Here is a 25,116-nt window from a genome sequence, read left to right as displayed (position 1 = left end):
CCCAGAGCTGAGAGCTGGAGGAGCCACAGGCCCATCAAAAATAACAACGACGACGTCAATCGCCCATGGCCCAAATCCACCATTCATCCTCCCGTCGCCGTCACCGCCCACCAAAAGGAGGTCTCCATCTGCAAGTCGGCAACATCTCCCCTCCTATTTATTTCCTTGTTCTATTCCTGATCATCATTGTCGTTGTCGTCTATCTGTTTGTCTTCCTGCTGTACTCGACCGCCCGTCTTTCCGTCACTTTCGCGAGGGCTCCTGTCCCCTCCGCTCTTACCCTCCCCTATCAGCATCGGACCCGGCTTGTGTTTTTGCTCGACTGGCACCATGTCGCTCGATCGGGTCCAATATGACCCTATTGTTATGGTCATTGACTTCCATCACGCGAGGTGAGTACAGGACTCTGACTCGCCAGCTGGAAGCCGGGTCGTGGTCGCGAGCAAGCAAACTGTCTACCTCCGCACCCTCATAGTTATGCGGATTGCGGCGCCGCGTCTGTTCGCCGGCCGGCCAGCCACTGCGGTGCGGTGCGGTGCGGTACGATGCGCCAAACGCTCGGCTCACCTGTTGGCTTCAGACGCTTAGAACTGCATTGCATCTAAACGTTGAGCTTGAACATGATTGACTAACGCGTCATTGTACTATACAGAGGCCCTGAAATCGAACTATGCTTTGGCCCCGAAGGGTCCGACCCCGCGGCCGAGAATGACTGGTCTCTTTTGCCATTTATGGCGCTTTCCGATGGCGCGCATATGTACGTCGCCTAACCAAGCTCGCAATAGCCCATTCGACTCCGTACCAACCCAACCGAGCTGACAATTGATTTCTCTCCCCGGTGCAGGTCAACTGAGGAATTCTCATACTTCACGCTCCGCCGCAAAGGGTCCGACACCGAGCCAGCGACGTCCCTATTCGGTATCGCCTGTTCGAGACAGATTGATTCGAAGTCGCTTGTTCATAAGAGTCCCGATGTGACTCGCTCGACGGTGCAGAAGGCGGTCGTGGTCATTACGGATAATCCGAGGAGTTTGGGGCAGTTGAGGGAGAAGTTGTCGGTTGTTACTTCGGCTTGGTTTGCGCAGCGGTATGTTTGTCTGTGATTATACTGGGGTTGGAGTTGGCTGTGGGGCCCGGATTGTGGTTCTACTTGCCATCGAGGGAGGCGTTGTGCATTGGAGATCCAGGCTGATGTGTAGAGATTGGACACAGGGACTTTTCGGATAACGATATCTTGAAGGTTGGTGCTTGGTTGACTTGGGTTCGAGTCTCGTTGCTAATAGGTTCCGATAGAAATTCCGCGAGGGCTTGGTTATCAGCTTCGAAAAGAATGAGTTCAAGGATCAGACACTCGGTGAGATCGGATTCCGTTCAGCGAAGCGGTGAAGCGATATACTGACCAATACTAGGACTGTCCTTGCGCGAGATGATTCATGAGTTCAAGTATCAGACGCTCGTCTTGTTTAAGGCTCTGCTTTTACAACCGAAGATGCTTTTCTTTGGCTCAAGATGCGAACGCCTTTGCATGATTCAATTCTCACTCGTGTCGCTCATTCCGGGTCTTACGAACCACCTTCAAGACTGCGCAGACCCCTCATTTGACACCTATGCGCAGACAGTCGAGAAACCGACATCGCTCAAGACGAGTGACAGGAGCTCCCGTATGACCTGGACATATAATTAATCTTAGGCGAATGCTGACTGTAGCAGTGCTGGCATACATGGGGCTTCCATTGCAGATTTTTGGAAAGGTATGCCCATTTTGAATCTTGTGGGTAAATATACTGACCCCTCTAGGGAAGCATGTTTGGACCGTATACACCTCTGCAGCAGCTGGATCTGCTGGCGGACGATGGAACGAAAGCATATGTTGTTGGATCTACGAATTCGTTGCTTTTGCAGCAGAAAGACCGTTATAGCGATCTTTTGATTAATGTACGATTTCTGCCCTTATGAAATGAAACCAGGCCTAACGGGATCTTTAGCTCGACGAAGATACGATTAATATTTCATCACCTTCTTTACGAAACGCATTGGCATTGTCCACCGCCGACCGGCGATGGATCGATGCCATCACACAAATCGTCAACGAGACATGGGACGAGGCTCACCCCCAACAACCAAAGACTCACGGCTACGTGGGATCCGAAGAGTTTATCAGACTTCAGTTTGAGGAATATCTTCTTGCCTTGCTATCATGCATCAAATATCATGAAGAACTGAACGACAGTCTATCGGACGACCCGAGCCGTCGCGGCCGAACTCAACCAGACTCCTACAACATCGAGGGCGACCCAGCATTGGAGTTCAATCAGGAGTTCTTAGTGCACTGGAAAAATACCTCAAATTACGCCCTCTTTCAACGCCTTACATCCGACGCACTTCTATTCTCAATCGCTGAACCTCGCCATCCATCCGCTGGCGGTCTCACTATTGACGACGTGCAAAGACGCATTTCGCAACAAGTTGCAGACCTGCACCTCGATGAAAAAGTCCGCGAAGGCCGCGAAGCACTCGGCCGACACATCTCCACGGGGCAGAAGAAGGTCTCTGCAGCGTTCAACAGCTTCTGGGCAGACATCGAAGCCATGCGCGAAGCGCAGCGCAAGAAGAACGAAGAGAAAGCGGCAGCAAACACCAGCGCAAATGCAAGCGCAAACCAGTCACCGCGCCCGTCCCTAGACCGGGCCGCCACAATGCCCACCTCCCCAACAGCCTCAACCTCAACGTCCGGCTCATCATGGTTCCCCAACCGCAAGATCCAAGCACCTGCCGTCGATATGACGCAGGCTCAAGCCTCCGTTAGCGCGGCAGGCCAAAAGGCTGGCGCCTATTTCAGCTCATGGGGCTCCTGGGCCGCCGAAAAGCGCAAAGAATGGCAGGAGAAGAAGGTCGAGAAGTCCGCTAGTACTTCACCTTCGCCAACAGCAAGCGCAGCTGTTACATCACCGTCGACGCCGACGTTAACAGGCATAAACGAGCTCAACAGCGACAGCCGCAACCCGAGCTCGGACCGCGGCCGCCGCCAATCATTCCAGTCTCTCCGCAGCGAAAGGGACTCGTCTATCTCCTCTACCCTTTCTCGAAGCGGCAGTCGCCGCAAGCGCCTGAGTAACCTCTTCAAGCGCGATAACAGCCTCGACTTGAATCTTAAACCCGCTAGTAACGGCAGCGATGACTATGATTCTGGGTATCCGCGGTCTCCTTTGTCTAGGGAACCACCTTCTTCGTTAGGCGATGATATCCCTGAGGCGTCGGCGAAGGAAGAGGCCGAGAGCGAGAAATTTGATCGTGACCTCAGTGCTTCGCGAGCTGAGGCAGATGATGTTGGAAGGACGAACCCGGATACCGCTGCCGTGCCTGTTGCTCCTGCTGCTGCTGCTGCTGATGTGTCCGCCGAGGACAAGAAAGCAGTACCAGCTGCCGCAATTGAATCGGAACAGAAGCCCGCCGAGACCAGCGCAGTCCCTGACCTCTCTGAGGTTCCTCCTAGGAAACCTGTTGGGGAGGCCTCAGCCGCAGAAATGAAGAACGAGCCCGCTTCAACCTCGGGGGACTCTGACATCACGAAGTCTTCATAATGCACTAACACTGGCGAACGACTGCTCTCTACATAAGTACAATATAACATGCCACGCCTTTCGAGATCTCGGTTTGTATACATCGGTCATCTTTTTCTTTTCTTTTGCGCAGATACATATCATCTGGATTTACTTTTTATACTTATACTTACATATAGGTACATTTTTGCATAGCCTGTACCTTTCTCTATTTTGTCTTTTTCTGATACCGTCATACCATTTATTGTCACTTATATTCATTTACCTCTGAGATTTCATACTTCACGCTTCATAATCTGCTATTTTCTTTCTGAACTTGAACTTGAAACATAGCTACATTTTCTGCATGATGGACTGAATGATTGTATGCCACGTTGGGTGGAACTTTGTGTTTTTGGGAGGCATGCACGCCTAGGAAGCTAGGGTTGGACAGATAGCATAACTAAATTAGGTAGAAATCACAGCGTACTTCATTGGACGATAGAACCGCGACCTAATTGTCCATATATATCCAGATACCAATATACGGTGCACCGAATCTCATTCTTTATCTAGATAGGAAGTGGTAGGGTGCAGGGAGTAAATGAATAATCGCAGAGCGATCGATCATGCTGAAAGCGCTTGCGATGGGGAGGTGAGGAGGGAGAGGATATGACAATAAAAGGCGCTCTTCAGTAGAAGAGAAAACATTTTCAAAAGAACTAAAAGCTACATTAGACTCCAGAAAAAAAAAAAAAAAAAAGAATTGGCTAGGAAGTGTAGAGAGTAAGTTGATCCACGTTCATATCGACTCATGTTCTCGCAATCGCAAGAAAAAACGCCAGGGGACAATGACAATCGATAGGAATGTGACATGAAATAGAGTAGAGTAGAGGAAATGAGAAGTGGAGGTGCTCGAGCGATGGCAGATGACAAGAATCATGCAATGTAAGCGATCTCGTCGCCGTCTAGACGCTCGATGTAATCCTTCTCCATTAGGGCTTCGATGTTCTTCTTGATGTCGGGGACTTGTGGCGGGAAGCGGGACTTGACTTGGTGAATTACTTCTTGGACGAGTTGCACGTGTCTCATCTTCTTGCGGGACTTCATGATGCGGACGATGGCGGACTGGGGTTGTTCGTTAGTCGTGATACAGAGATGGATAGGTAGTAAAAGGAAAAAAAGAACATACCTGAAGTAGGAGCTTGCGATCCTCCTCGATTGTCTTGTGTGTGTCGTCCGTCTCGACCTTTTGCTCGGACTTGATGGCGATGTTGAGGTTTACCTTGATCTTCTTGTTCTTGAAGTTGTAGTTCAAGGAGTAGGTCACGCCTGAGCCGGGCTTAGAGCCTTCGGGGCTAACGGTGAGGACCTTGGCCTTGAGGAAGATGCTCAAGTTCGGGTCGAGGATCTCGGGTGTGAGACTGGTGGCTTTGTGAATGTCGTCGTATGTCAATGAGTCGCCCTCGTTGAAGAGCAGAAGAATACCCATTTGGTACGTTGACACTTGGAAAGTGTATGGAACCTTGGTATTCTTGATGTAGTTGGCCTTGATTTCGCCCTTGCACAGCTGCCAGAGCCATGTCAGCTTACGACCGCTGTGTTTGTCGTAGTAGAACTTGGAGAACCGCTCTGCAGTCTTGACAATTTCAGGTGGTGCCAGGAAGTCAGTTGAAGGTGCCGTAAGAGGCCAGAAACCAGTTCCCAGAATCTGGAAATGTGAGTCCACAACCTTCTTGCGGTCATCTTCATCCAAGAACGACTTATCCAGCCAGTCCCTGTAGCTGCCGTTGAGATCCTTGGAAATCTGAATATCCTGGAACATACGCTGCAGCTTGTTGGTGTATTCAAAACCACAAGCCTCCTTGAGCTTGCTGATCATGCTCGTCTCGGCATCGTCCGATACAGAGCTGACATGCACCAACCGCTTGGCGAGCATCTTGGAATAGAACTTTTGGAACACATCCTTATCGTCAATGAACTTGAAGACGGTCATGATCTGGACCAGCATCTCTTCAAGCTCCGACTCTTCTGCAGCCTTTGACCCCTTCTTCAACAAAGAATCTGTGTATTTCGCCAATAATTCTGGAGTCTTCGTAGATCCGGTCTTGCAGACCTTGTTGCGGTTAACAAAATCGCGACAAGCATTGTCCAGTGATCGGACAAACTCGGACTCGCCGCCAAAGGCCTCTTTGACGAGGCTGTAGTATCTGGTGTGAACCGATAGCAGAGCATCGACGTACATCTTCGGCTCGAAGTTGTCGCCTTCTGCTGCCACCTTCTCGACTGCAGCCAGACCGGCTTTCCTGACGTGTGCCTCAAATTTTGTGCGAAGAGGGTCCAGCCCATCTTTGATCCGTGACAAGAGCTTGTACATCCGGGCAAGGTCATCTTGACGTTCGTTGTCCAGTAATGGTTGGAACTCATCGCGGAGGAGCTCCGAGTGGGCAGTGACAAGTACTTCCAAACAGGTGTTTGTCAGGTCCTTGGCAATATCATTATGCAAGTAGAGTCCAACACGAGCCTTTTCTTCATCAAGACGGATCTCGGCCTTCTTCATGTACTCAACAACACTGTTCTCTGCCACGAACTGACGGGACTCGTCCTCGTAATAGGTCCTGGTAGCGTCAAGGAATGGTCGCTGGAAGTAATAACGGTAGATTTCGAGCGTCGACTTTGTGGTATCTGTTTCGTCAAGTCCGAGCGAGACAAACGAATCGACGATGCTCTTGATTTGTGACTGTTCAATGGTCTCGCCGTTTCGCTGCTTCTCGACAAGCTTAAGGACTGCGGCCATGACCTTTTCGTGCACCTTGAGGAAGAAGTCCTCCTTCCACTTGACAAGGTGCTGCGTATACACATCGTACACATTCTTCTTGCCCTCATCGATCTCTCGTTTTACCCAGTGGCGGTTGAGGTATCTGAAGAGGTGGTTGACGTACTTGGCGGCGGTGGTATAGCGTTGCCATTCACGGATGTAGAATGACAGAAGAGCTTCGTCGGCATGGCTCGTTGACTCCTTGTAAACCCATTCAAGGTGGCCTGACAGGTACTCCCCGAGCTTTTTATAAAGTTCCTCTCCGAGCAAGTGTGCTTCCTCGAATGTTAGCTGCCTGGATATGATAGGAAAAGATTTCGGGAGGCACAACGAACCTCCCCGCTGTGAATGTATCGCATGTCCGCTGACTGCCTTGTGTGAGGTACAGAAGTTGTGGACGGCTCTGAGCTAACTGTTAGTCATCGATAGCGTGGTAGCTGCGGGGAACGTACGTGTAAAGGGCCATGTACTAGGAGACAGACAAGTTAGCAATCTTCAGAAAGGAAAGTTCGGTTCAGATGGGAATAGCATACATGCTTCATATCCACGCCATCCTCCAGCTTCACCATAACATTATTGATACCGCTTTCAAGAAAACGCCACCTGTATTTGTTAGTCTCAGACAAGCGGGAACCGTCAAGATACCTTGATGGTGACAAGGAGGTATGGGAGACTCACGTCTCTTCCAAGTCATCCTTGGGAGGGGCCTGGGGAATCATCGGAGCCATGACGCTTCGCGGAAAGAAGATCCGCAAACACAACTAGGAACTTTTCGTACTGTCAGCGATGCGGGCGGTGTGACTAACGTACAGGGTAGGATATCTCACCAGTGGGAGTCGTAACCAGGGGTAAAGGCACTGTAACTGTGTACGTTACCTGGGCGGCTCTTGACGCTCTCTTAGGCTTTAAGCGGTGGGCGGCTGGAAAGTACTCGGAGACGTTAAGCACAGAGTGAAGCAAGAAGGATTATTGTAGAAGTGATCAGTGATGGACCAGCTGCGCAGCGAAGAGCAGAACAAGAGCCCGGGGAAAACGGGCTGAGAAGGGTATAAAATAAGGTGGACGCGACAAAGGCGTGGCGTTGGGTCGGATGGTGAATGATGGATGGAATGAATGGGTGCTCTGTCAATGCCTGTGGGGGACAACTGATGTTTGCGGCAGGCGGTCAGTGGTCTGATACATCTACTACTGGGGCTGCGCAAGTGAGATTTCTTTCAACTTCATTCAACTGAAGGTCGTTGAAAGACGATATAAATTAAAGAAAGGAAACTCTGCTTTTGGACAAGACAAAGAGTGTTTGTGAGGCTTTTTTGGTGTTCCTGAGTCAGGATCTGCCTGGTCTCTTAAGCGCCGTGTTCCAGGCTACAGGCGCCAGACACTCTTTAACGATCAACAAAGATCCTGTTGCCTGAAGCATGTTGAGAGTGCACAGGAATGCTCTTCTTGGCTCTTGACTAGAAAACAAAAACAAACAGACGATCTCGTGGGGCTCAACGGAGTACTGATCCCTCGGAGTATATCAAACTGGTCCGATGAGGCTCTGTTTGTGGCCCAGATAGGCAAATCAGCACGAAAACCACAAATATGACGTCACTCGTAGAGGTTCATACTTCATCTCTCATAGCACTCCGAACGGAAAACTGCATCTTTCCTCAATAAATCAGGTCAAACATACCCATATACTAGCACTACATACAAGATGAACGTCAACCCACTATCCTCTATCCGCGTCACGGCCCGCGAGATCCCCGAGTGGATGAAGATCCCCAATAGTTCCATCCACAACAAGCCGCTCCTGATATACCACCAAGCGTTCGACGGCTCAGCAGATGAATTATCAGCGCATCTGAGCAAGATCGGCGAAGTCTTACCGAGTTGGGTCTACACAATGTACAGCGAAACGCACTTCCATTCAACGACGCACGAGGTCCTAGGCGTTGTTTCGGGCTCCGCGCGGCTTTGTTTTGGGGGCGAGGAGAATCCTCATCGGTTTGAGCCGGACGTTGAAAAGGGAGATTTGATTATTGTTCCGGCTGGGGTGGGACATAGATTGCTTATGGAGACAAAGGGACCGTTTAAGATGGTCGGTGCTTATCCGAAGGGCAAGTCGTGGGATATGTGCTATGGTCGGGAGGACGAGGGGGATGAAGTTCGTGAGAATATTGAGGGGTTAGGGTGGTTTGTGAAAGACCCGTTATATGGGTAGAATAGATTACGAGATTTCGATGTGAATGAGACTTTGTTCAAGGCCACTTTAAAATTATGGGTATACTATCATCCGTGTTCCAAGATCGTAGGGTATCTGAGAATGACGCTTTCCAACCCTAACTTATTCGTGATATCCAAAAATCAAAGGTCGTTCATAAACAACACCAAGGAAACTTGTGAGAAATAAGTGAAGGATAAGTATCCGCCACATGGTACCAGCCATAAAATCAAGAAAAATAAGAAAGAATAACGATGATCGTCAGAGTAATATGATGGTTTACTTTGTCGACACCCGTTCAACAAGTCTGCAATAGACGTTAATGAGACATCGCGCTTTGGATGATGACTGCTTACCTGAGAACACTGATTGAGAATGTGATGAGCCAAGCTATGAGCGCAATCAGCAAGACAGATGCTAGAGCTATCTGGCGTTGACAGATTTGGTCGTTTCGAGGAGCAAATGTCTGGTTAATTTCCGCAACAGTACATGCGCCTTCCGCGCTTGATAGAGACTCGAAGGCTATGCTCAAATTTGCCGAGTCGAAAACAATAAAGAAGATATCTAAGAGAATGAGTCGTGCTTTGGCAGCCGGGGAACGGAGCCCCAGAGGTTTGGCTGTATATTCGTCCCAGGTGATGTAAACCAGATAAACCAAAGCAACAGCATCGACAATGATTGCCATCAATGCTGATGGTCCTTGGGGACGTGAATATCCACTCGACATCCGCTGGATGGAGGCTCCAAGAGCCAAAGCTGTGAGTGAAAAAGACCATACCGTCAGTCGTATGATCAGCGGCACAATTGGACTTTGCAGGAGGGTGTTGTGGAAGCGCTTGAACCAGATTTCGCGACGCCGCTTCTGCTTGAGTGGATCATCCGTGTTTTCGTCCGGCTCAAGCTGCCCTCGCCATGGTGACGTATAATCGCCGTAATTCTCGTGCAGCCATTCCGGCGTTACAAGCTTTTCTTCCAAGCCGGCTTCGCGCGGGTAAGCGATTGTTTTGGAAAAGCTCTTCCAGCGCGATTCACGGTCCGCCCTGTTGTCTTCTAGACTTCCTCGGCGAGATTGATAACTTGGTCCCGGCTTCGATGTTGCATAAGGCGAGTGATTATGTTGCGCGACAAAGGCATCGTTGGGCGGTTCGGGCAGTAATCGGGACGTAGCATTTGCTTCGACATCTTCATTTGGGTACTCAAAGGACCGAATCCAAGCTGAGCAGTCAATATCTCAACTTTCCAACGCCATTGGTATCACAAGGGAAGTTACCTGGTAGGGTCCGCAGGGTTCTGTGCCATGTTTGGTTAGGCCTAGCATTGTCCGCCACATCAGGCGACAATATGGGCGTTAGTCTACCCGACTGAGCCGTTGATCCTGTGCGATGAGTATCCATATGCTGGTTATCGCTGCCTTGACCACTGGCGACATGGGTTAGACTCCATTCTTCGACTGGCGGCTTTTCCGTCAACGTATCGGTCGAGGGAAGGCTGGAGTCAGGAGGCTGGACCCGGATTTCACGCACATCCTGGGCCATTGCCCTTGAGTTCAAGTCTCGTTCCAGGCGAGGTGAGGCTGAGCTGCTGAGAGTTGCCGCAGTGGAACAGACTGCATCGCCTCGTATCCCTTCGGGAAAAGGGACTCCAGAGGCCTGTCCGACAGCTGAGCTCACCTCGCTGTGGCGCAAGCTTGTAGCCTAGGCCGGATGGCGCAAAAGGAGCAAAGAACAAAGGCGAGGACCCAGAAAAGAACGAGCGATGGGAGTTTGCAGAGGATGCGAAGACCCCGAAGGCCGGGTATGGTGAGACCTTGATCAGTTGGGGGAACTAGCCGCAATCGGAACAGGATCATCTCCGAGTCAATCAAACGAACCAAATCTTGGTCGACTGTGGCTGGTGTAGATGACGTTAATCCCCCGACTCGCCGCCGTGAATCTAAGCTCCAGCTCGACTCAATCTTCGCCATCGTTTCATATTCCCTTTTTCTTCATAAGGACGAGGGCAGAGCAGGAGGCATGATATTTTCTGTGAATCATATTCATCGCTTGCTCCCCCTTGTCGACCGATAGCTCTACATTTCCTGGTTATCCGCGCCTCCCTACCGAGGGTTTATTACTACCGAAACTTGCGCTGCAGGAAACCAGTTTCGACCAATTGCGCCATGACATTGAAATTATTCGTCGTCCCGATCTCTACCAGAAGAGCTCTGATCTATGCTCGACCTCTGGGCCAGGATGCTTCGGGGAAGCGTTCGATCATAGATCGAATCACGGACAAGGCTGCGGAGACCTGGTCGAAATGGGAGGAGGCTGATAAAGGATGGAAGATGCATCTCGTCTCTTGGGGGAATAAAGTCCAGCAGAGGATCCCGTACGAAGAATGGGGGCTCAAAAGCATCCCCTCGCTCGAAACTCAGAAGAAGCTCGACGAAGCGCACGGAACTAAGAAGATTGAAGTCCTATTTCCGGGAAATGCAATCAAGGAAGAAAAGCTGCTGCCCATGCTGCACAAGCTCTCGAAAGAGCGACAGGACCTTCATCGGAGAAGGATGTGGTGGAGCTTGATTGCTTCCCCATTCACAGCGCCGGTTGCGCTGATTCCATTGTAAGCCGCAAGTCCCGACGCCTGATCTCTGCTAACCATATTCGCTGCAGAATTCCTAATATTCCCTTCTTCTACCTTGTGTACCGAGGATGGTCGCATTGGCGAGGTTAGCTATCTCATTATCATCTTGTATACTCCCTCTGCTGACGACTGGCAAGCATTGAATGGCTCTAAGCACTTGCAGTATCTTGTCGAAAAGAGTCTGCTGCAACCAGTTTCATATCCGGCACTTGTGGGTCTGTACGCGAAGCGAGTATCGCGGACTATTGAAGAAACGGACCGCGACAAGCCAGCCGAGGAGATGGTGGAGAATGTAGAGAAGAGCGATGATAAGATACTGCTGCGCATGAAGGATGCTAAGAAGCTTGCGACAATTCTTGATGCGCCCGGACTAGCACTAGAGGCGGAGCGCGCCATCATCCAAGTCTCGGAGCAACTCAACCAGCCCGTGCCCTCTCAGCAAGGGAATGAAAGCTCAGAGGCATCCGATAAGACGATCGAGAAGAAGCAATAGTGACGAACGGCCAGAGCGCTGGCAACATGGTTGAATTTTCGCGATTGTATAGACATTATTGTATCATATGAAACCATAATTGTAACATACGCAGAAATAGCATTTAGAGAACTAAAATCCAGCTCAATTGTCACAAACTCATGCTTGATGGAGTGCACTGTTTACAACTAGAATGTGAGGACCTGTGAAAATGAAGCTGAAAATGACCGCTACTGAAGCCATAAACGGCCGCATTTCCACTCGTAACTTCTAGCTTCTAGCCGCCGCCCAAGCCTCCCATCATGTGTGTTGCACCACTATTCTGCACCCGCCAAGTATTGCGAAGTCATCGTGCTGGCGCTTGATTTGGGAAAAATCAAATGGTCTGCTGGCATGTGGATTTGTATAGAAAGCTTCAGCTGCAGAAGCTCAGTCTGCAACACCGCAATCTCCAGTCAGGACGAAGGGATCAAGGACGAGGACGAATCGGGAGCCGCAGGGGTGGAAGAAGTTGGAATGGGCGGCTTTAGTGACTTCTTCGGGCTGAAACGCTGCTGGTAAGTATTAAATTGGTTTCTTAATCTTGGTGTTGCTGTCGCGGACGGAGTTTGAGGAGTTTTAGGCGTGCTCAGCGTAACAACTTGCCTTCGGTGTCGTGTATAGCCCCTCAGTGTCATCTGAATTCCCATGCTCGGAGTCGGCGGTTGTCTTAGAGAGGACGATTGAGTCAGTCAAGGGGGAGGAGGCATGTCCATCTTCTTCAGTGACGGTAGTCGTCCAGGTTGCCTCTTGACGATGTCATCCTGCTTGACTGCGGATGTTGGTCCTTGTCCAAGCGTCCTTGTACTGGTAGGTATTCCTTCAGGCTTGGCAGATGACGGAACTCTTAATTAATTAACTCGGTCAGACGAGGCTTTGGCGATAAGTTGGGAGAGTGGAAGTTGTGGATTTTGAGGCGGTTTCCTCGGTCAGTTGTGTGGAAGCGGAAGGCTTCAGGTTCGTCACTGTGCGTCCGACGGTGGCAGGCTTGGGTACATGCGTCAGCAAAAACTCGGAAGTTTGATTAGACGCGAGAAAGGAAGACCCTTGAGACATTGACCGAGATTCGACCCGATTTTATCTACTTGTGGGGATCGCGTGCTAGGACCGAACGCGTGGGGATTGGCATGGTTTCATTAGGTCCACGTTTAGATGGAATGTCGCTCTGGCGTCAGCAGATTGGAAGGGGGAGGAACAGGAAAAAGAGCAGGGGTTCCTCCGAATCCCTTTCGGTTGGTGAAATCGAGTTCGAAGGCTGTTGGAAGCTTGAGGTGAGATTCCGCCGTCAACAATCAAAGCTTGGCACAATCAGATGCGCCAACTAAGATGCATCGGCGGCCTCTTGACCACATCGGTACCTTGCTGCATAGCTGAGGTCCTCGTTGAGTGCCTGATCAATAGTCAGACAAGAATGAGGAGTCACTTGATAGGAGGAGCCTTTTTATGAACCAATGAGCGTGAAATTCCATCAATCGCGGGCATCATCCAACCATTCATTCACTCATCCTGTCACGGTTCACATCACCATGACCGTGACCATTGCGTCAACCAATCAAGCTGAAACTCAAACTTCACCGCCTCATCTTGCCTTCAGTTGTGAGAGTTGCTGTTAGTTTTGGCATCCTCATTCCAGTTTCCCTGTATTGTTTGATTTGTTTGTCGACGATTCTCCTTGGTAAGAGACTAACAGCAATGGGTCCCAGCTTCGCGAACACGATTACTTTTAGCAAGGTCATCAACGGTCCGGCGAGCCCGCCCACTTTTCACATCATGGCGGGCAAGTGTCGCTATGAGATTACAGAAGGGTGCACCAGAACGTGTTGTTTATGCTCCCAGTTTGAAGCCTCACTTGACCCCGAACTCAGCGCCAAAGACGCAGCGAACAAAGCATGCTCTCGGTGTGGTCATAGTGTATTAGAACACGAGGAAGCTTCTCACTTTATCCGCTTTAGCGCTCCAGCAAATGATACAATTAGCGCTCAAGGAAATGATACACTAGAAGATGGTTAGATTCTGCCTCGCTCACTCGCTTCATGGGATAACTGATGATGTATATGAAAAACAGATTACGACTCGCATTTCATGTCTCAACGGAAAGATACTGTCGTTCAGCTAGCGAATCTCCTCGAGAATCAGAAAGTTGTTCATGTTCGCGGGACCCCTGCAAGTGGGAAGACAACCCTCGCCCGCCTGCTGCAGCAATACTACAAGGCTACGAAGACAAAAAATGTGTTTTTCATCAACACGTGGAGAAATTTGGAAAATTTCCCTACCGGCTTCAACGACGAACCTTGGAAGAAATTTCGGAAAATGATCCATACCACCTTCAATTCTTCTCAAAGTCCCAATAAACTACCTCAAGGAGCTATCATCATCATTGATGAAGCCCAGAAATCATACTCAGATCTGGAATTCTGGCATACGATAGTCAAACAACGGATCTACGGTGATGGTCAGGACATTAAAATTTGTCTTTTTTGTTCATATGGCAGCCCGTCAACTGGCGTCGAAAAGCAACCTAGGTACTATACTCCAGCCCACTTTCGCATGGACCAGCGGGTCTCCCTCACTCCGCATGCATCATGTTCGATTGGACTTTTTTTCAACAGAGACGAGTTCAAAGACGCCATACAAAAAGTTACAGCCAATCCTAAGTTCGAGGGAAGTTTTACGCTCGATAGTGACGCCGAAGATTACCTATTTTCTTTGACCAACGGGCACCCCGGTGGTGTCGTGTCGTTATTGCAGTACATTTACCATGTACGTCCCTTCCCTCCATTCAGCTAAATTACGCATCCATAGACAGGCTTAATCAATTGACTTCGCATTAGCATTTTCGCAGCCCACTAAAGCACAGGGAATTGGCAACTCTAACCAAAGATCATCTCGTCGACATTCTACAGGACGATCGCAAAGTTTGGGATTTTTTAGGGTCGACCCTGGTTCAGCGATCGTTGCCGACAGGTCCCTCGGTGACCTGTAAAGTTCGTGAAGTACTTGTGCGCGTTTTAGAGCGAGGCAATATTGAGGTACGTAACAAAAACAACGACAACGAGGATTCGGAATCCCCTGAGGGCGTATGCTATATCAATGGTTGGCTCCACAAGACCACAAAACCAGAGGATAAACTCGGTGCGGAGCTGTATGTGCTTCCCTCTCGGTTGCACGAGAAGTAAGTCTCCCTAGCACCTATTTTGAATACTTCGGAGGCATCATGCTAATCAAGCTCAGATGGATAGAATATATCATGGGGGACCCCAAAGTAAATATGGATCCCAAATACAACACTCTTCAAAAATTGTGCATGGATATTTTAGGGCGATTTTCTGCTTGCTCATTGAGACACGCGGAAGATGGCCGGAGCCTCTCCAGCGCAGCGCTGTTTAGACCACTCGAAGCTGTCTATCAGGATGAATTCTACCGAGCGTTCAACGATGTAACAGGTAAAGGGGTCAATATTGTTTCGGAATGGTCGCGGACCAAAGACGGCAGGGTGGACTTTTGGATTTCGGAGAGGAAGTGGGCGGTCGAATTGCTAAGAGAAGAAGACCGAGTGCCGGAGCATATGGCTCGTTTTCGCCCTAACGGGCAATACCACGGCTGGATTCGCGATGGTATGATCCTTGAATGGATCATCATAAACTGCACGACAACTTTACCCAAACAGTGTAAGTTCATACACACCTTCTGTATTGCTACTTCTTGACAAATAATAGCCTACGGTGAAAAGAACTTGATCCATGCCTTTTTTTCGGAAAACTGGACCCGCCTCCAAATTTTCAACAACGACCTGGCTCTCTTCAAAGACCTTTGTCTCCAAAATTGACTTGGTACCCGCGAACCTGTGCTATAGCGGACCACGAAGTATGTATCGGACTCCGCTAGCGCCAGAACGATCAACGAATTCTGTATCAAGAAAAGAAAACGGCCAACCCAGGTCTGGTTTCATGGCACATCCCGAAACCCTACTGTCCATGCCCGAAAATGATGATCCTCTCGAACGTTTCGTCGCTGTCGTCAAGTTCTATTTCAGCAGATGGCATATCAAACCTCTGTACGTCAATTTCCTAGTTTCTGGTATAGTTTAGCAGATACTTTTCGCTGATAACTGGAATATAGGGGTGTCAACAAGCCATCGAATCCTGTACTTGGAGAAACATACACCAGCTCCTGGGAATACCATAATGGCACACAGGGATACTAAATCTCTGGGCAAATCTCTTATCATCTGCTCGAGTCCAACTACCTTTTATGCCTTCAGACCACTGTTGTAATTTCGCACCTTAATAATGGTGCAGGTTTCGTCGACCAAAGAGCCGTGATAAGTATCATCCTTATCACTTTGCATAACTTATCGGCGATGGTCCCATCACGAGCCCCAAACCAGTTCGTGTCTTGATACGTTAGCCGGGCCTTCATGCGAAATTTCCAAAGGCCCTCTGGTTTAGACTGTCGCCAACTTTGTATGGCGGGGTCGTGGTACACCCACATTATCCAGCTGGCTGCTCCATTCACGCCATCTCTCTATCAGGCTTCCACAATGCGTTAATTCACTACCCGGGAGGGATTATCTGTTGGTTCTTAACCGGTGTTGTTGAATTGGCGGGCAACAGTGCGTTTCCTTGAGAGGCGTCGCTTGAGTTACCCTTATTCTTTTCCCATAACTCATCAGCAAGTGCCGCATCCCTCAAAGTTCCTTCCCGGTTGGTATCTTAGCGTGTCAGCCTTTCCTTCATCAGCGACTTACGGAGTCCCACTGGTTTAGATCCTGGCCGAATAGTTCGTAGACGACTACGGTGGGACCGCGGTGCATTTTCATCATCCAGCTGGCTTCCCCGGTCACACCACTGTGCAATCAGGCTCGGTAAGTTAACTGGAACTGCAATTACAGGCCGTGAGACAGCGTGATTCACTGAACAGGAGTGGGGTCCAAACGCAAGAGGGTAAAAAAATCAATTCAACAGGCCACAAAACTAACAAGGAAGGGCATTAACTTAGGAAGTAGAGGCGACTAAAACAAGGCGCAGCCGCAATTTCCGACATGAAAAGGGGTTGGCCATGTCCGGATGAACGAGACGACAGAGCGTGATCAGGTGAGTGTAGAATAAGGGAGGGGGAATTAAGAAGGAAGAAGATGTTGGGAGGGAAGAGCAGCGTGGAGCTGGGCGGTGATGACAATTCAGCGTATCGGGCGACTATCCCAAAAATGGAAAAACTAACCAGGACAGGAAATTCACAGGTCCTCACTTTACTAGAACCATACATAAATGCTAAGACCAAGCGAAAGCATTACGAAATTACAAAACGAGTCATCGATTGCCAAGCCTTTTATTTCCGCTCTAACCATATAAGTATTAGCACTCCCGGTTGAGGGTTTGGGAAATAAACTAGAAACGTTCTGGGTGGGCAGGGCGGTTGTGCAAACCACTGTACCATATTTAAGACGCAGATCCAAGGTATATTATGTGCATTTGGAAAGTATATAAAACTAGCTATCTGGACAAATACCAGCAAATATACATTTAAAATAACACTAACATCCTTCCACAATCTTATTAAAGTCGCAATCTCTTTAAGTAACACGGCAGAGGCTCCATAACTTTAGGTTTGTGGTATCACGACTGCCTGCAAGTCATGATCCCGAGCGTGACGAAGAGGTCACGTGGAGGCACGATCATTCCGGGCATCGTGCCCGGGATGAGGATCGCGAGATACTGCCTGTTCCGACCGCCTACCCATCTCGGTTAGCCTCGCTCCGCGAGGATCCATCCGCGTGTTTGTTTACGATCCTCTTTGAATGCCTTCATGCTTTGAATTCCGTACATAGAGTACCAGATAGATCAATTCAAGTCTTCTGATAGGCTCGCCGTCTTACCTAATACTTTATTGCGGACGTCTGCACATTCCTTAATAAGGCCCAAAGCTTGGGAAATGTTCCCTTGGGCTTTTAAAGTATAGGCAAGGTTATGCATACTGGTGAGAGTATCAGGATGCTCAGGACCAAGGACCTTCTCATGACCTTGGAATGCCTGTCGGTGCCTGGCCTCTGCCTCCTCGTACTTGCCCTGCCGTGTAAGTACTGAACCAAGCTGGCTAACACTGGTAAGAGTATCCGGATGCTCAGGACCAAGGACCTTCTCACGACCTTGGAGTGCCCGTCGGTGCATGGCCTTTGCCTCCTCGTACTTGCCCTGGTCATCAAGTACTGAACCAAGGTTGCTGACACTAGTAAGAGTATCCGGATGCTCAGGACCAAGGACCTTCTCTGACCCTAGTAGATCCCGTCGGTGCATGGCCTCTGCCTCCTTATACTTGCCCTGCCGTGCAAGCACCCAACCAAGCTGGCTGACACTGGTAAGAGTATGAGGATGCTCAGGACCAAGGACCTTCTCACGACCTTGGAGTGCCTGTCGGTGCATGGCCTCTGCCTCCTCGTACTTGCCCTGCCGTGTAAGTACTGAACCAAGCTGGCTGACACTGGTAAGAGTATCAGGATGCTCAGGACCAAGGACCTTTTCTAACCCTAGTAGTTCCCGTCGGTGCATGGCCTCTGACTCCTCATACTTGCCCTGCTTTCTAAGTACTAAACCAAGCTGGCTGACACTAATAAGAGTATCCGGATGCTTAGGACCAAGGACCTTCTTACAACCTTGGAGTGCCCGGCGTTCCATCGCCTCTGCCTCCTTATACTTGCCCCGCCATGCAAGTACCCAAGCAAGCTGGCTGATACTGGTAAGAGTATCAGGATCCTCTAGTCCCCAAGCTCTTTCTTGGATTTCCAGGACATTTCAAAACATAGTTTCTGCCTCAGCATATCTTCCATCACTCTGCAGACATCTTCCTATTCTCTCTAGTAAGGCATCGTGGTGAGCCTGCTGGGCCTGGAATTCTGGACTATCCACCAGGTAAAGTGCATGAGGTAGGCAGTCCCTCCACAATTGTCAATTATCATGGTTGCTATTTGGAAAAACCTTGTCCAACTGTTTGGCAGCTGTCTCTACCCAAATTCTGAATGTCTCTCTTTCCCTCAACCAATTTCAAGTAGCAAGATGCACAAGTCGATGAAGACTAACAATGCTACCATCAACCTGTCCACTAACAAAGGAATATGCTTTTAGTAAACCTAATGCTTCCACTTTTCTTTTTGTGGATAATGTGAGTGGAAGAAGGGACTCTAGTATATCCCGTGGATTAATGCAAGACATGAATGACAGGTAGTCGCTGGCTAGTTTGTCCACTTGCTGAATCTGCAAGAACGAGATCAGCCAGGTGGTGGCCACTGGGTTCTGGATCTCTACGTAGCGTCCATCATCCTCAAACTCCTCGCCAAGCAGTTCTATTGCGCTCCTCTCTTGCTCGCCCAGCAGGGATACGTATGTTGTCAGGGTAATGTTGTTTTAATTAATGTAAGCTGTGGCTTGACTAATTGCCAGAGGCAGGAAAGCAAGCTGCTCAAGGAGTGTGTTTGTTACATGGTCATCTTGGAGTAAATCTCTCTGAATAAGTAGGTTCTATAGTATCTCCTTGGCAGTTCTTTGGTTGACATTGGGGACAGATACTATATTTAGTAATGTTAGCTTGAGTGCAAGCTGTTGGTTGCGGGATGTGAAGAGTGCATGGCCATTTGCACTTTGAGGGATTATATTCTTAAGTGGTGGTGCTGTAGGGCTGCTATTAATCCACATCTCCATGTCATCCGCATTGTTGAAAATCAGGACCCACTTCTCGTTGGTTTGGCTGAAGTAAGTCTTGAGACGCTCTTTTACCTCTGCTGGCTCCACACCGTGGAGCCCCACCAATTGGGCAATGCTCATGTAGGCCTGTTCAACGGCCTCGTAGCTGGTGCACGGGACCCAGAAGATTGAACATCCAGGCTCTCTGTCTCGCATGCGGTACACTAGCTCCAGTGCAATTTGGGTCTTCCCCACACCGCCCAGTCTGATGATGGCAAGCTTTCCCGGTCCGTCGGGCACAGTCATCATATCCTTGATCTCCTGGATTTCCTCCTGGCGGCCCATGAAGTGTGGATTTCTCGCAAAGGGAATCATCACGTGGCGATCTTTGCTCGCGTCTATCAAGACCATAAGCTTTTAACAGCGCCAACGTCTTACTAGACAGTTCACTAACCTTGGCGGTTTGCCGGCATCCAGTACTCCAGGAAAGCCTTTGCCACCGACGCTCCGGTCGCGGCTGCATATGCCTGCCACGCCTTGCTCTTGTGACTGTCGGCATAGTCACACACCCCCTTGATGATGATACACGGAACATTGTCCCACACGCCTGCTCCCTCCATCTCAAACCCAAGGACCTGCTCTTTGCGGACGATTTCATCCCGATGCTGTCCAGACTTCATGACCGTGTCCGCCGATGCAACTGGTCCAATATAGATGGAGATTGGGCTAGCTCCCAAGGCCTCTCGGCATCGGACCTGATGACCTGGGTTGCAATTAAGGTCGTCGCAGTCCTTCCCCAGTGCGTCCTCACAAATTCCATCTGGTGAGTCGCTCCCACAACAGGAGCACCCAGCAGGAGAAGCAGGACGATCATGCTTATGCAGATAAGAGGCTTGGAAAAGCATATCATTAAGCCCTGGATGTCGCCACTTGGTCCCTGTTTGCTCGGTCCCTGTTTGTTGAAGGGTGTGGAGATATCGCTGCGCCTGACTCTGGAGTTCACTGCGAGAATTCCCCGCACGGAGCCCATTTAGAAGGCTCCGAACTTCTCGACTGAGCCTGCCGAGCGTGTCCTTCGGACCAATCTTCCGTTGAAACCCTCCTGGGTATTGTCGGCCAAAGTCATATTCGATCACCGAATCACTGATGATCACGTCGCCAAGGAATATCTCCTGATACCTCGGCGGCGGTGGCGCGCCTCCGCAGATCCCCACAACCAAGGCAAGCTCGATTTCTGTGTAGCTGACTCGGAGGCTGGAGGCAACACTTGCCGCATTGCGTTTTCCCATTCCTGGCATATAGCACAGGACCACATCGTGCTTGCCAATCCTTCCATTTATATATGCATTCGCGTCGCCCCGCTGTTTGCCATAGTACTTGCTCAGTCGGTCATAATGTTCATCAAAGAGAGCTTCAACTGCTTCCGCCTCGAGAGGAAGGGCGCAGATGATCGCAATCGCGAAATCGGTGTGGCTTTTTGGTCGCATTTTAGTAACAAGTGGCGCGGGGCATCAGAGGATCAGAGCAAAACTTTCAGTGAATTCTGCTTGTTCAGAATGTCAATAAAAATGCCAGGAGATGGAGAGTCAGCAACGCCAAAGGCGCGGGGGAGCTAAGGGGGTGTTTGTGCTACAGCCTCGCGTCTGTACTCACCAACCACAGGGCCACGATAGCGCCCCAAGGAGGGCAGCGCGGATGCTGGCATCGCATCGTATACTGGATAAGCCCGCAATCAGTCGTTTCATAGGTTTCTTATGAAGGTATGATCTGGCGGATAGGAATTCCTATGGCCGAATTCCAGTCACAACCGGTGAGGGGAACGGCTTCCTTCTCCCGTGGAGTCGCCCGGTCAGTAGACACGGCACGTGGCCCCCTGTTTGATGGGTTTGCACAACAGCCTCTGAGAAGTTACCGACGGGATCTACTGGGGGTCAGAGAAGGTCCTTGGTCCTGAGCATCCTGATACTCTTACCAGTGTCAGCCAGCTTGGTTCAGTACTTGCACAGCAGGGCAAGTACGAGGAGGCAGAGGCCATGCACCGACGGGATCTACTAGGGTCAGAGAAGGTCCTTGGTCCTGAGCATCCTGATACTCTTACCAGCATGCATAACCTTGCCTACACTTTAAAAGCGCAAGGGGACATTTCGCAAGCTTTAGGTCTTATTAAGGAATGTGCAGCCCTCCGCAATGAAGTATTAGGCTCAGATCATCCGCACGCTATATCCTCGTTTAATACCCTCCGTGACTGGGAAGCAGCTTCGAATCCACTTTCTCAAAGTCACAGTCAACTATGTTCCTCAGACCCTCCTAGTATTCCGCCGGTGCAAACCTATGCCGTTGATCAAGCCGCATCGGCTTCCAAGCCCGTGGGCCGCAAACGACGCATGCTCATGACTTTGTTCCCAAGATGATGATGATGATTTGTGATTACAAACTTGTCTCTTGTCCGAATTCATCATGTTAAACTAGAATCCTAACCTGGCCAAATCAATCGCTGTAGTTAACACTAAACCATTTGCTTGGGGCTTCCAGATAGCCGCATTACAACTAGAATGTGAGGACCTGCGCAATCGACGCCGAAAATGAGAATTTCCACCCGTAATTCTGGTAACTTTCAGCTGTGAGCCGCCGCCTTAACCTTTTCTCATGTGCTTTACACCACTAAGCTACGAGGGTCTATGATTTCCAGCCTACTTGGTTTTTAATTTTCAAGAACTTATCAATGATTCATTATTGCTTTAGCTTTGCTATACCTAAACTACTAGATGCCATGGAAATTGCTTTTTTTATAATACTGTGCCCTGTTACTTTCGTTAGGCTCTACAAAATAATCTGGAAATTATAAAGTCATGGAATCGCTATGGGCAGCATTGTGGCTGCCTGTTTTTATTAAATTCGAGTGGTTGAATCTACAGGCTCCTCAGTAAGATTTCATAATCATTGGTAACTAAGCTATTCTGTAATGTGGCATAGAGTTCATCAGGACAAAGCCCAGGCAGAGTTGCAGCAGGTTGTTGACAACTATCTTAATTTTTCAGACGAATACTCAAAAGCTCCTCCTGGTTATTATATACCCTTAAATTAGTATAATCATCGTCAAAGACGGCATTCCATAGTCTCGGCTCGGAGTATCCTATTACGTTGTCAGCAGATCAGTCAGAATGACAGACATGGACAAAATGTACCACTAGCTGGCAGAGATGTCGCACAGTCGATGATAATCCAGTCGTCAATCAGACCCTCTTCTACCCAGGAATAATAACTCCCTCCCACCTTAAATCGAGAGACATGTTCATGGACTCGATCATGATCCCTGAGCAACTCGATCGCCCACTTTTTCTCTGGGATATAGAAGTCAACTCGACCATCCCTGGTTCTTGACCATTCACTGCAAATTGGTACACCTCGGCCTGCCAAAAGATTGAATGACCTATAAAATTCGTCCTGATATTGCGCCTCTATGGGCGTATGTTTCGCTGCAGTAGATATTTTCTTGCCTTCAGCAGCATGTCTCAGGTTGATTGTTGAGAAATTTCCGAGAACCGCCAGGCATAAGTCATCTAGTCTGGTGAATTTCGCGGGTAAGGATCTCGATTCCCGGCCGATAATAAATTCAATATATCTAAGATTAGGTTAGGTCAGAAATGAAATATTTGTCTGAGTTTTACTTCTCGTGCAGGCGTGATGGCAGGACAGCGATGTCGGCTGTGAGGTGGGTTCCCACAGTTATCCTATTTACCCAGCCATTCTGGTAACAAGCCTGCATGCCAATATCTTCACTCTTGAATAGCATATTTCCCTCCTCTAAGATTGTACTCAGCGTTGCAGCAGCTTCGGGAGTGAAGCTTCTCCCTTGAGGGAAAGAGCGAAAAACGGCCTGAGATTCGAGATATGTGAAAACTTCAGCATCGTCCTTTAAAGCATCAAGCATATAGTCTTTTGTTATCGTACTATAACATCCGTGCTTAAGGTTATGACGATGCATCTAATTTAGAATTAGTTACACTGTCCAACCTTAAGCCGATTCATTTAGTTTCCGGGGTGGGAGAAAGAATAACACATACATAATGAACAAACCCGACTAACGATGCTACGGCCCCTGGATGCCCATCTGTGAGTGCGAACAAGTACCTTCTAGCCTCTGCATCAATGTCGAACTTCTCTTTGTATTGACGGGTAGTCAAAAGGTCCACAGCTTGATCAAATTCTTCTTTGGTGAAAAATAAACCGATTTTGGGTGCCCTTTCGTTGGGTTGGGGGGTTAGTGTAACGCGCTGTGGGGGTCCAAAGGTAGCTGGTGTAAAAACCACTTTGTTTGAATCCAAGCCTGTCCACGGACTTCCGTAGGAAGAGAAAAGACAAATTTTTATATCATAGCCTAGGTTAGACCGTCGGTCTTTGATAACTGTGTTCCAGAAACCAATGTCTGCGTAAGAACCCTGAGCCTCATCAATAAGGATGACATTCTTCGAAGCGAAAAAATCTTTGGAATGATAGCCAGGATACCTATGTTGCAGGCGCAAGGAGAATCCGGTCCATGCGTCTTGGCCATGGGAGAAATCTAGTGGTTTCCAGTACTCAAGTAGAAAAACCTTCCTGTTATTTTCCAGGTAATAGTCCCTTAAGAGTTCGGACAGTGTTGTTTTCCCACTCGCCGGTGTTCCACGTACGTGAATAACATCTTGATTATCCAGGGCAGACGCGAGTTCCAATACTGTGCGATTGCGTCGACATCTCGTTGGTTTAGTGGTAACTATCCATTTTTACATAATTGTTAGCTGTACTTATGACATCGTAGGTTGTAGGATCTGACACCTACCTTCCATAACATGTTCCTGCGCGTGCTCAGAATCGCTGGCAGATGTGGATTCTTCTTTTAGAGCTGGTTCAGGAGAAAAGTCACGATGATCTTGGAGGGGATGACCACAGCGCTGACATATCGTTTCAAAGGCTGATTCCGACCAGGTAAAGAGACCTGCTGGACATGGACATGCGACATCAAACATGCCAAATGATGCATGTGCAGTACACTTCCCAGTGCCCATTATGCGAGAGGTTGTTGGCGTAAGCTTGATTTTTTGAGGGGCACGCGGACAAGGGTGTTTATGAAAAGTTGGGTTAAGATTCATTCTTGTGGGTTGGGGGTGGCAGGTCCGGGAAGTGAGAGTGTGGAGAGGAAAGAGGGGACTTGGATTATAGAAAGAATACCATCAAACAAATAGAAGAGGAATACCAGAGCTTGTTCCCGTTTGTCCACCTCATATTGGCGAAGGACGTACGACATGAACACATCAGAGATAATTAACTTACAAAGGGGACATACTTCAAGCGATAGCTGGCAGGATTAAGCTTCTCCGCACTGCTCACCGCTTTTGTCCTCACCGCCCCTTTCTTCCACGCCTACGTCAATCATGACTCCAGACACAACGGGAAGCATCTGTGGACAGCCTCCTTGGTGGTTAATTTCCAGTAATATACTCTAGATATGACGCAAATACTGTGTTAAAGAAGTCCCTGTCAACTTATTAGCGATCGTGTAATATTGATACAAATCACAACAAACATGGCTCCTTCTCGACGTCCAAGTATTCTGCACCCGCAAGCGTTCTAGTCCTCTCCTGCGCTGATGGCTTTGAATGAACACTGAACAGCACTCGATCAACCTCAGCGGGGTGCAGTCGTCCTCAACTCGCGACCAAATCGACGGCAATAATTGTCGCCTTTGCGGCCGGATCCAGCTGCCCAAG

At 49.1% G+C, this 25,116-nt stretch overlaps 12 protein-coding genes across 12 annotated transcripts; 6 read left to right on the top strand and 6 right to left on the bottom strand.

Annotated features, from left to right (window-relative positions):
• The first annotated feature begins 209 nt into the window (after positions 1 to 209).
• BDV14DRAFT_40080 (putative Avl9 protein) lies at positions 210 to 4,087 on the top strand. Its single transcript, XM_073776688.1, has 9 exons — positions 210 to 392; positions 653 to 757; positions 845 to 1,087; positions 1,213 to 1,240; positions 1,294 to 1,354; positions 1,410 to 1,661; positions 1,711 to 1,751; positions 1,798 to 1,935; positions 1,986 to 4,087. The coding sequence occupies exons 1-9, from the start codon at positions 331 to 333 to the stop codon at positions 3,579 to 3,581; spliced, it is 2,526 nt and encodes an 841-aa protein (XP_073633193.1). The 5' UTR covers positions 210 to 330; the 3' UTR covers positions 3,582 to 4,087.
• A 1-nt stretch (position 4,088) lies between these two features.
• Positions 4,089 to 7,583, bottom strand: culA (cullin culA). Its single transcript, XM_073776687.1, has 6 exons — positions 7,185 to 7,583; positions 7,036 to 7,125; positions 6,891 to 6,960; positions 6,810 to 6,826; positions 4,732 to 6,760; positions 4,089 to 4,667 (listed from the first exon to the last, which is right to left on the bottom strand). The coding sequence occupies exons 2-6, from the start codon at positions 7,083 to 7,085 to the stop codon at positions 4,479 to 4,481; spliced, it is 2,355 nt and encodes a 784-aa protein (XP_073633192.1). The 5' UTR covers positions 7,086 to 7,125; positions 7,185 to 7,583; the 3' UTR covers positions 4,089 to 4,478.
• A 473-nt stretch (positions 7,584 to 8,056) lies between these two features.
• Positions 8,057 to 8,563, top strand: BDV14DRAFT_194930 (cupin domain-containing protein; the record flags this gene model as incomplete). Its single annotated transcript, XM_073772062.1, has 1 exon — positions 8,057 to 8,563. The coding sequence occupies one exon, from the start codon at positions 8,057 to 8,059 to the stop codon at positions 8,561 to 8,563; it is 507 nt and encodes a 168-aa protein (XP_073633191.1).
• Positions 8,564 to 8,597: 34 nt separating this feature from the next.
• BDV14DRAFT_162744 (phospholipase D regulator) lies at positions 8,598 to 10,505 on the bottom strand. The gene is made up of 2 exons (XM_073766925.1): positions 9,834 to 10,505; positions 8,598 to 9,778 (listed from the first exon to the last, which is right to left on the bottom strand). Exons 1-2 carry the CDS (start codon positions 10,096 to 10,098, stop codon positions 8,916 to 8,918), a joined length of 1,128 nt encoding a protein of 375 aa, XP_073633190.1. The 5' UTR covers positions 10,099 to 10,505; the 3' UTR covers positions 8,598 to 8,915.
• Positions 10,146 to 10,623, bottom strand: BDV14DRAFT_39998 (uncharacterized protein). Its single transcript, XM_073776686.1, has one exon. It carries the CDS (start codon positions 10,524 to 10,526, stop codon positions 10,230 to 10,232), a length of 297 nt encoding a protein of 98 aa, XP_073633189.1. The 5' UTR covers positions 10,527 to 10,623; the 3' UTR covers positions 10,146 to 10,229.
• BDV14DRAFT_162742 (mitochondrial K+-H+ exchange-related family protein) lies at positions 10,506 to 11,237 on the top strand. Its single transcript, XM_073766924.1, has one exon. It carries the CDS (start codon positions 10,722 to 10,724, stop codon positions 11,166 to 11,168), a length of 447 nt encoding a protein of 148 aa, XP_073633188.1. The 5' UTR covers positions 10,506 to 10,721; the 3' UTR covers positions 11,169 to 11,237.
• A 1,959-nt stretch (positions 11,238 to 13,196) lies between these two features.
• BDV14DRAFT_40122 (uncharacterized protein) lies at positions 13,197 to 16,136 on the top strand. Its single transcript, XM_073776689.1, has 7 exons — positions 13,197 to 13,304; positions 13,400 to 13,701; positions 13,762 to 14,456; positions 14,528 to 14,868; positions 14,928 to 15,364; positions 15,413 to 15,750; positions 15,816 to 16,136. Exons 2-6 carry the CDS (start codon positions 13,467 to 13,469, stop codon positions 15,520 to 15,522), a joined length of 1,818 nt encoding a protein of 605 aa, XP_073633186.1. The 5' UTR covers positions 13,197 to 13,304; positions 13,400 to 13,466; the 3' UTR covers positions 15,523 to 15,750; positions 15,816 to 16,136.
• Positions 15,342 to 16,543, bottom strand: BDV14DRAFT_162733 (uncharacterized protein). Its single transcript, XM_073766923.1, has one exon. The coding sequence runs from the start codon at positions 16,185 to 16,187 to the stop codon at positions 15,954 to 15,956; it is 234 nt and encodes a 77-aa protein (XP_073633185.1). The 5' UTR covers positions 16,188 to 16,543; the 3' UTR covers positions 15,342 to 15,953.
• On the top strand, positions 15,671 to 15,900 carry BDV14DRAFT_194926 (uncharacterized protein; the record flags this gene model as incomplete). The annotated part of the gene is made up of 2 exons (XM_073772061.1): positions 15,671 to 15,750; positions 15,816 to 15,900. 2 exons carry the CDS (start codon positions 15,671 to 15,673, stop codon positions 15,898 to 15,900), a joined length of 165 nt encoding a protein of 54 aa, XP_073633187.1.
• A 993-nt stretch (positions 16,544 to 17,536) lies between the features above and the next one.
• BDV14DRAFT_186687 (uncharacterized protein) lies at positions 17,537 to 20,856 on the bottom strand (the record flags this gene model as incomplete). Its single annotated transcript, XM_073770854.1, has 15 exons — positions 17,537 to 17,740; positions 17,777 to 17,866; positions 17,903 to 17,998; positions 18,029 to 18,124; positions 18,155 to 18,244; positions 18,281 to 18,376; positions 18,407 to 18,461; positions 18,492 to 18,577; positions 18,668 to 18,712; positions 18,752 to 18,836; positions 18,870 to 18,943; positions 18,977 to 19,047; positions 19,120 to 19,192; positions 19,256 to 19,767; positions 19,824 to 20,856. The coding sequence occupies 15 exons, from the start codon at positions 20,854 to 20,856 to the stop codon at positions 17,537 to 17,539; spliced, it is 2,706 nt and encodes a 901-aa protein (XP_073633184.1).
• Positions 20,857 to 21,155: 299 nt separating this feature from the next.
• BDV14DRAFT_194923 (tetratricopeptide repeat protein) lies at positions 21,156 to 21,780 on the top strand (the record flags this gene model as incomplete). Its single annotated transcript, XM_073772060.1, has 2 exons — positions 21,156 to 21,217; positions 21,345 to 21,780. 2 exons carry the CDS (start codon positions 21,156 to 21,158, stop codon positions 21,778 to 21,780), a joined length of 498 nt encoding a protein of 165 aa, XP_073633183.1.
• A 615-nt stretch (positions 21,781 to 22,395) lies between these two features.
• BDV14DRAFT_186686 (uncharacterized protein) lies at positions 22,396 to 24,414 on the bottom strand (the record flags this gene model as incomplete). Its single annotated transcript, XM_073770853.1, has 5 exons — positions 22,396 to 22,502; positions 22,555 to 22,991; positions 23,038 to 23,354; positions 23,434 to 24,122; positions 24,189 to 24,414. The coding sequence occupies 5 exons, from the start codon at positions 24,412 to 24,414 to the stop codon at positions 22,396 to 22,398; spliced, it is 1,776 nt and encodes a 591-aa protein (XP_073633182.1).
• Positions 24,415 to 25,116: the final 702 nt, after the last annotated feature.

The sequence above is a fragment of the Aspergillus stella-maris genome, assembly GCF_047715825.1.
Source record: "Aspergillus stella-maris strain CBS 113639 unplaced genomic scaffold BDV14scaffold_2, whole genome shotgun sequence".
Classification (NCBI taxonomy): Eukaryota; Fungi; Ascomycota; class Eurotiomycetes; order Eurotiales; family Aspergillaceae; genus Aspergillus; species Aspergillus stella-maris.
Note: the sequence above shows the minus strand (reverse complement) of the source record. Positions and strands in the feature narration are given on the sequence as shown.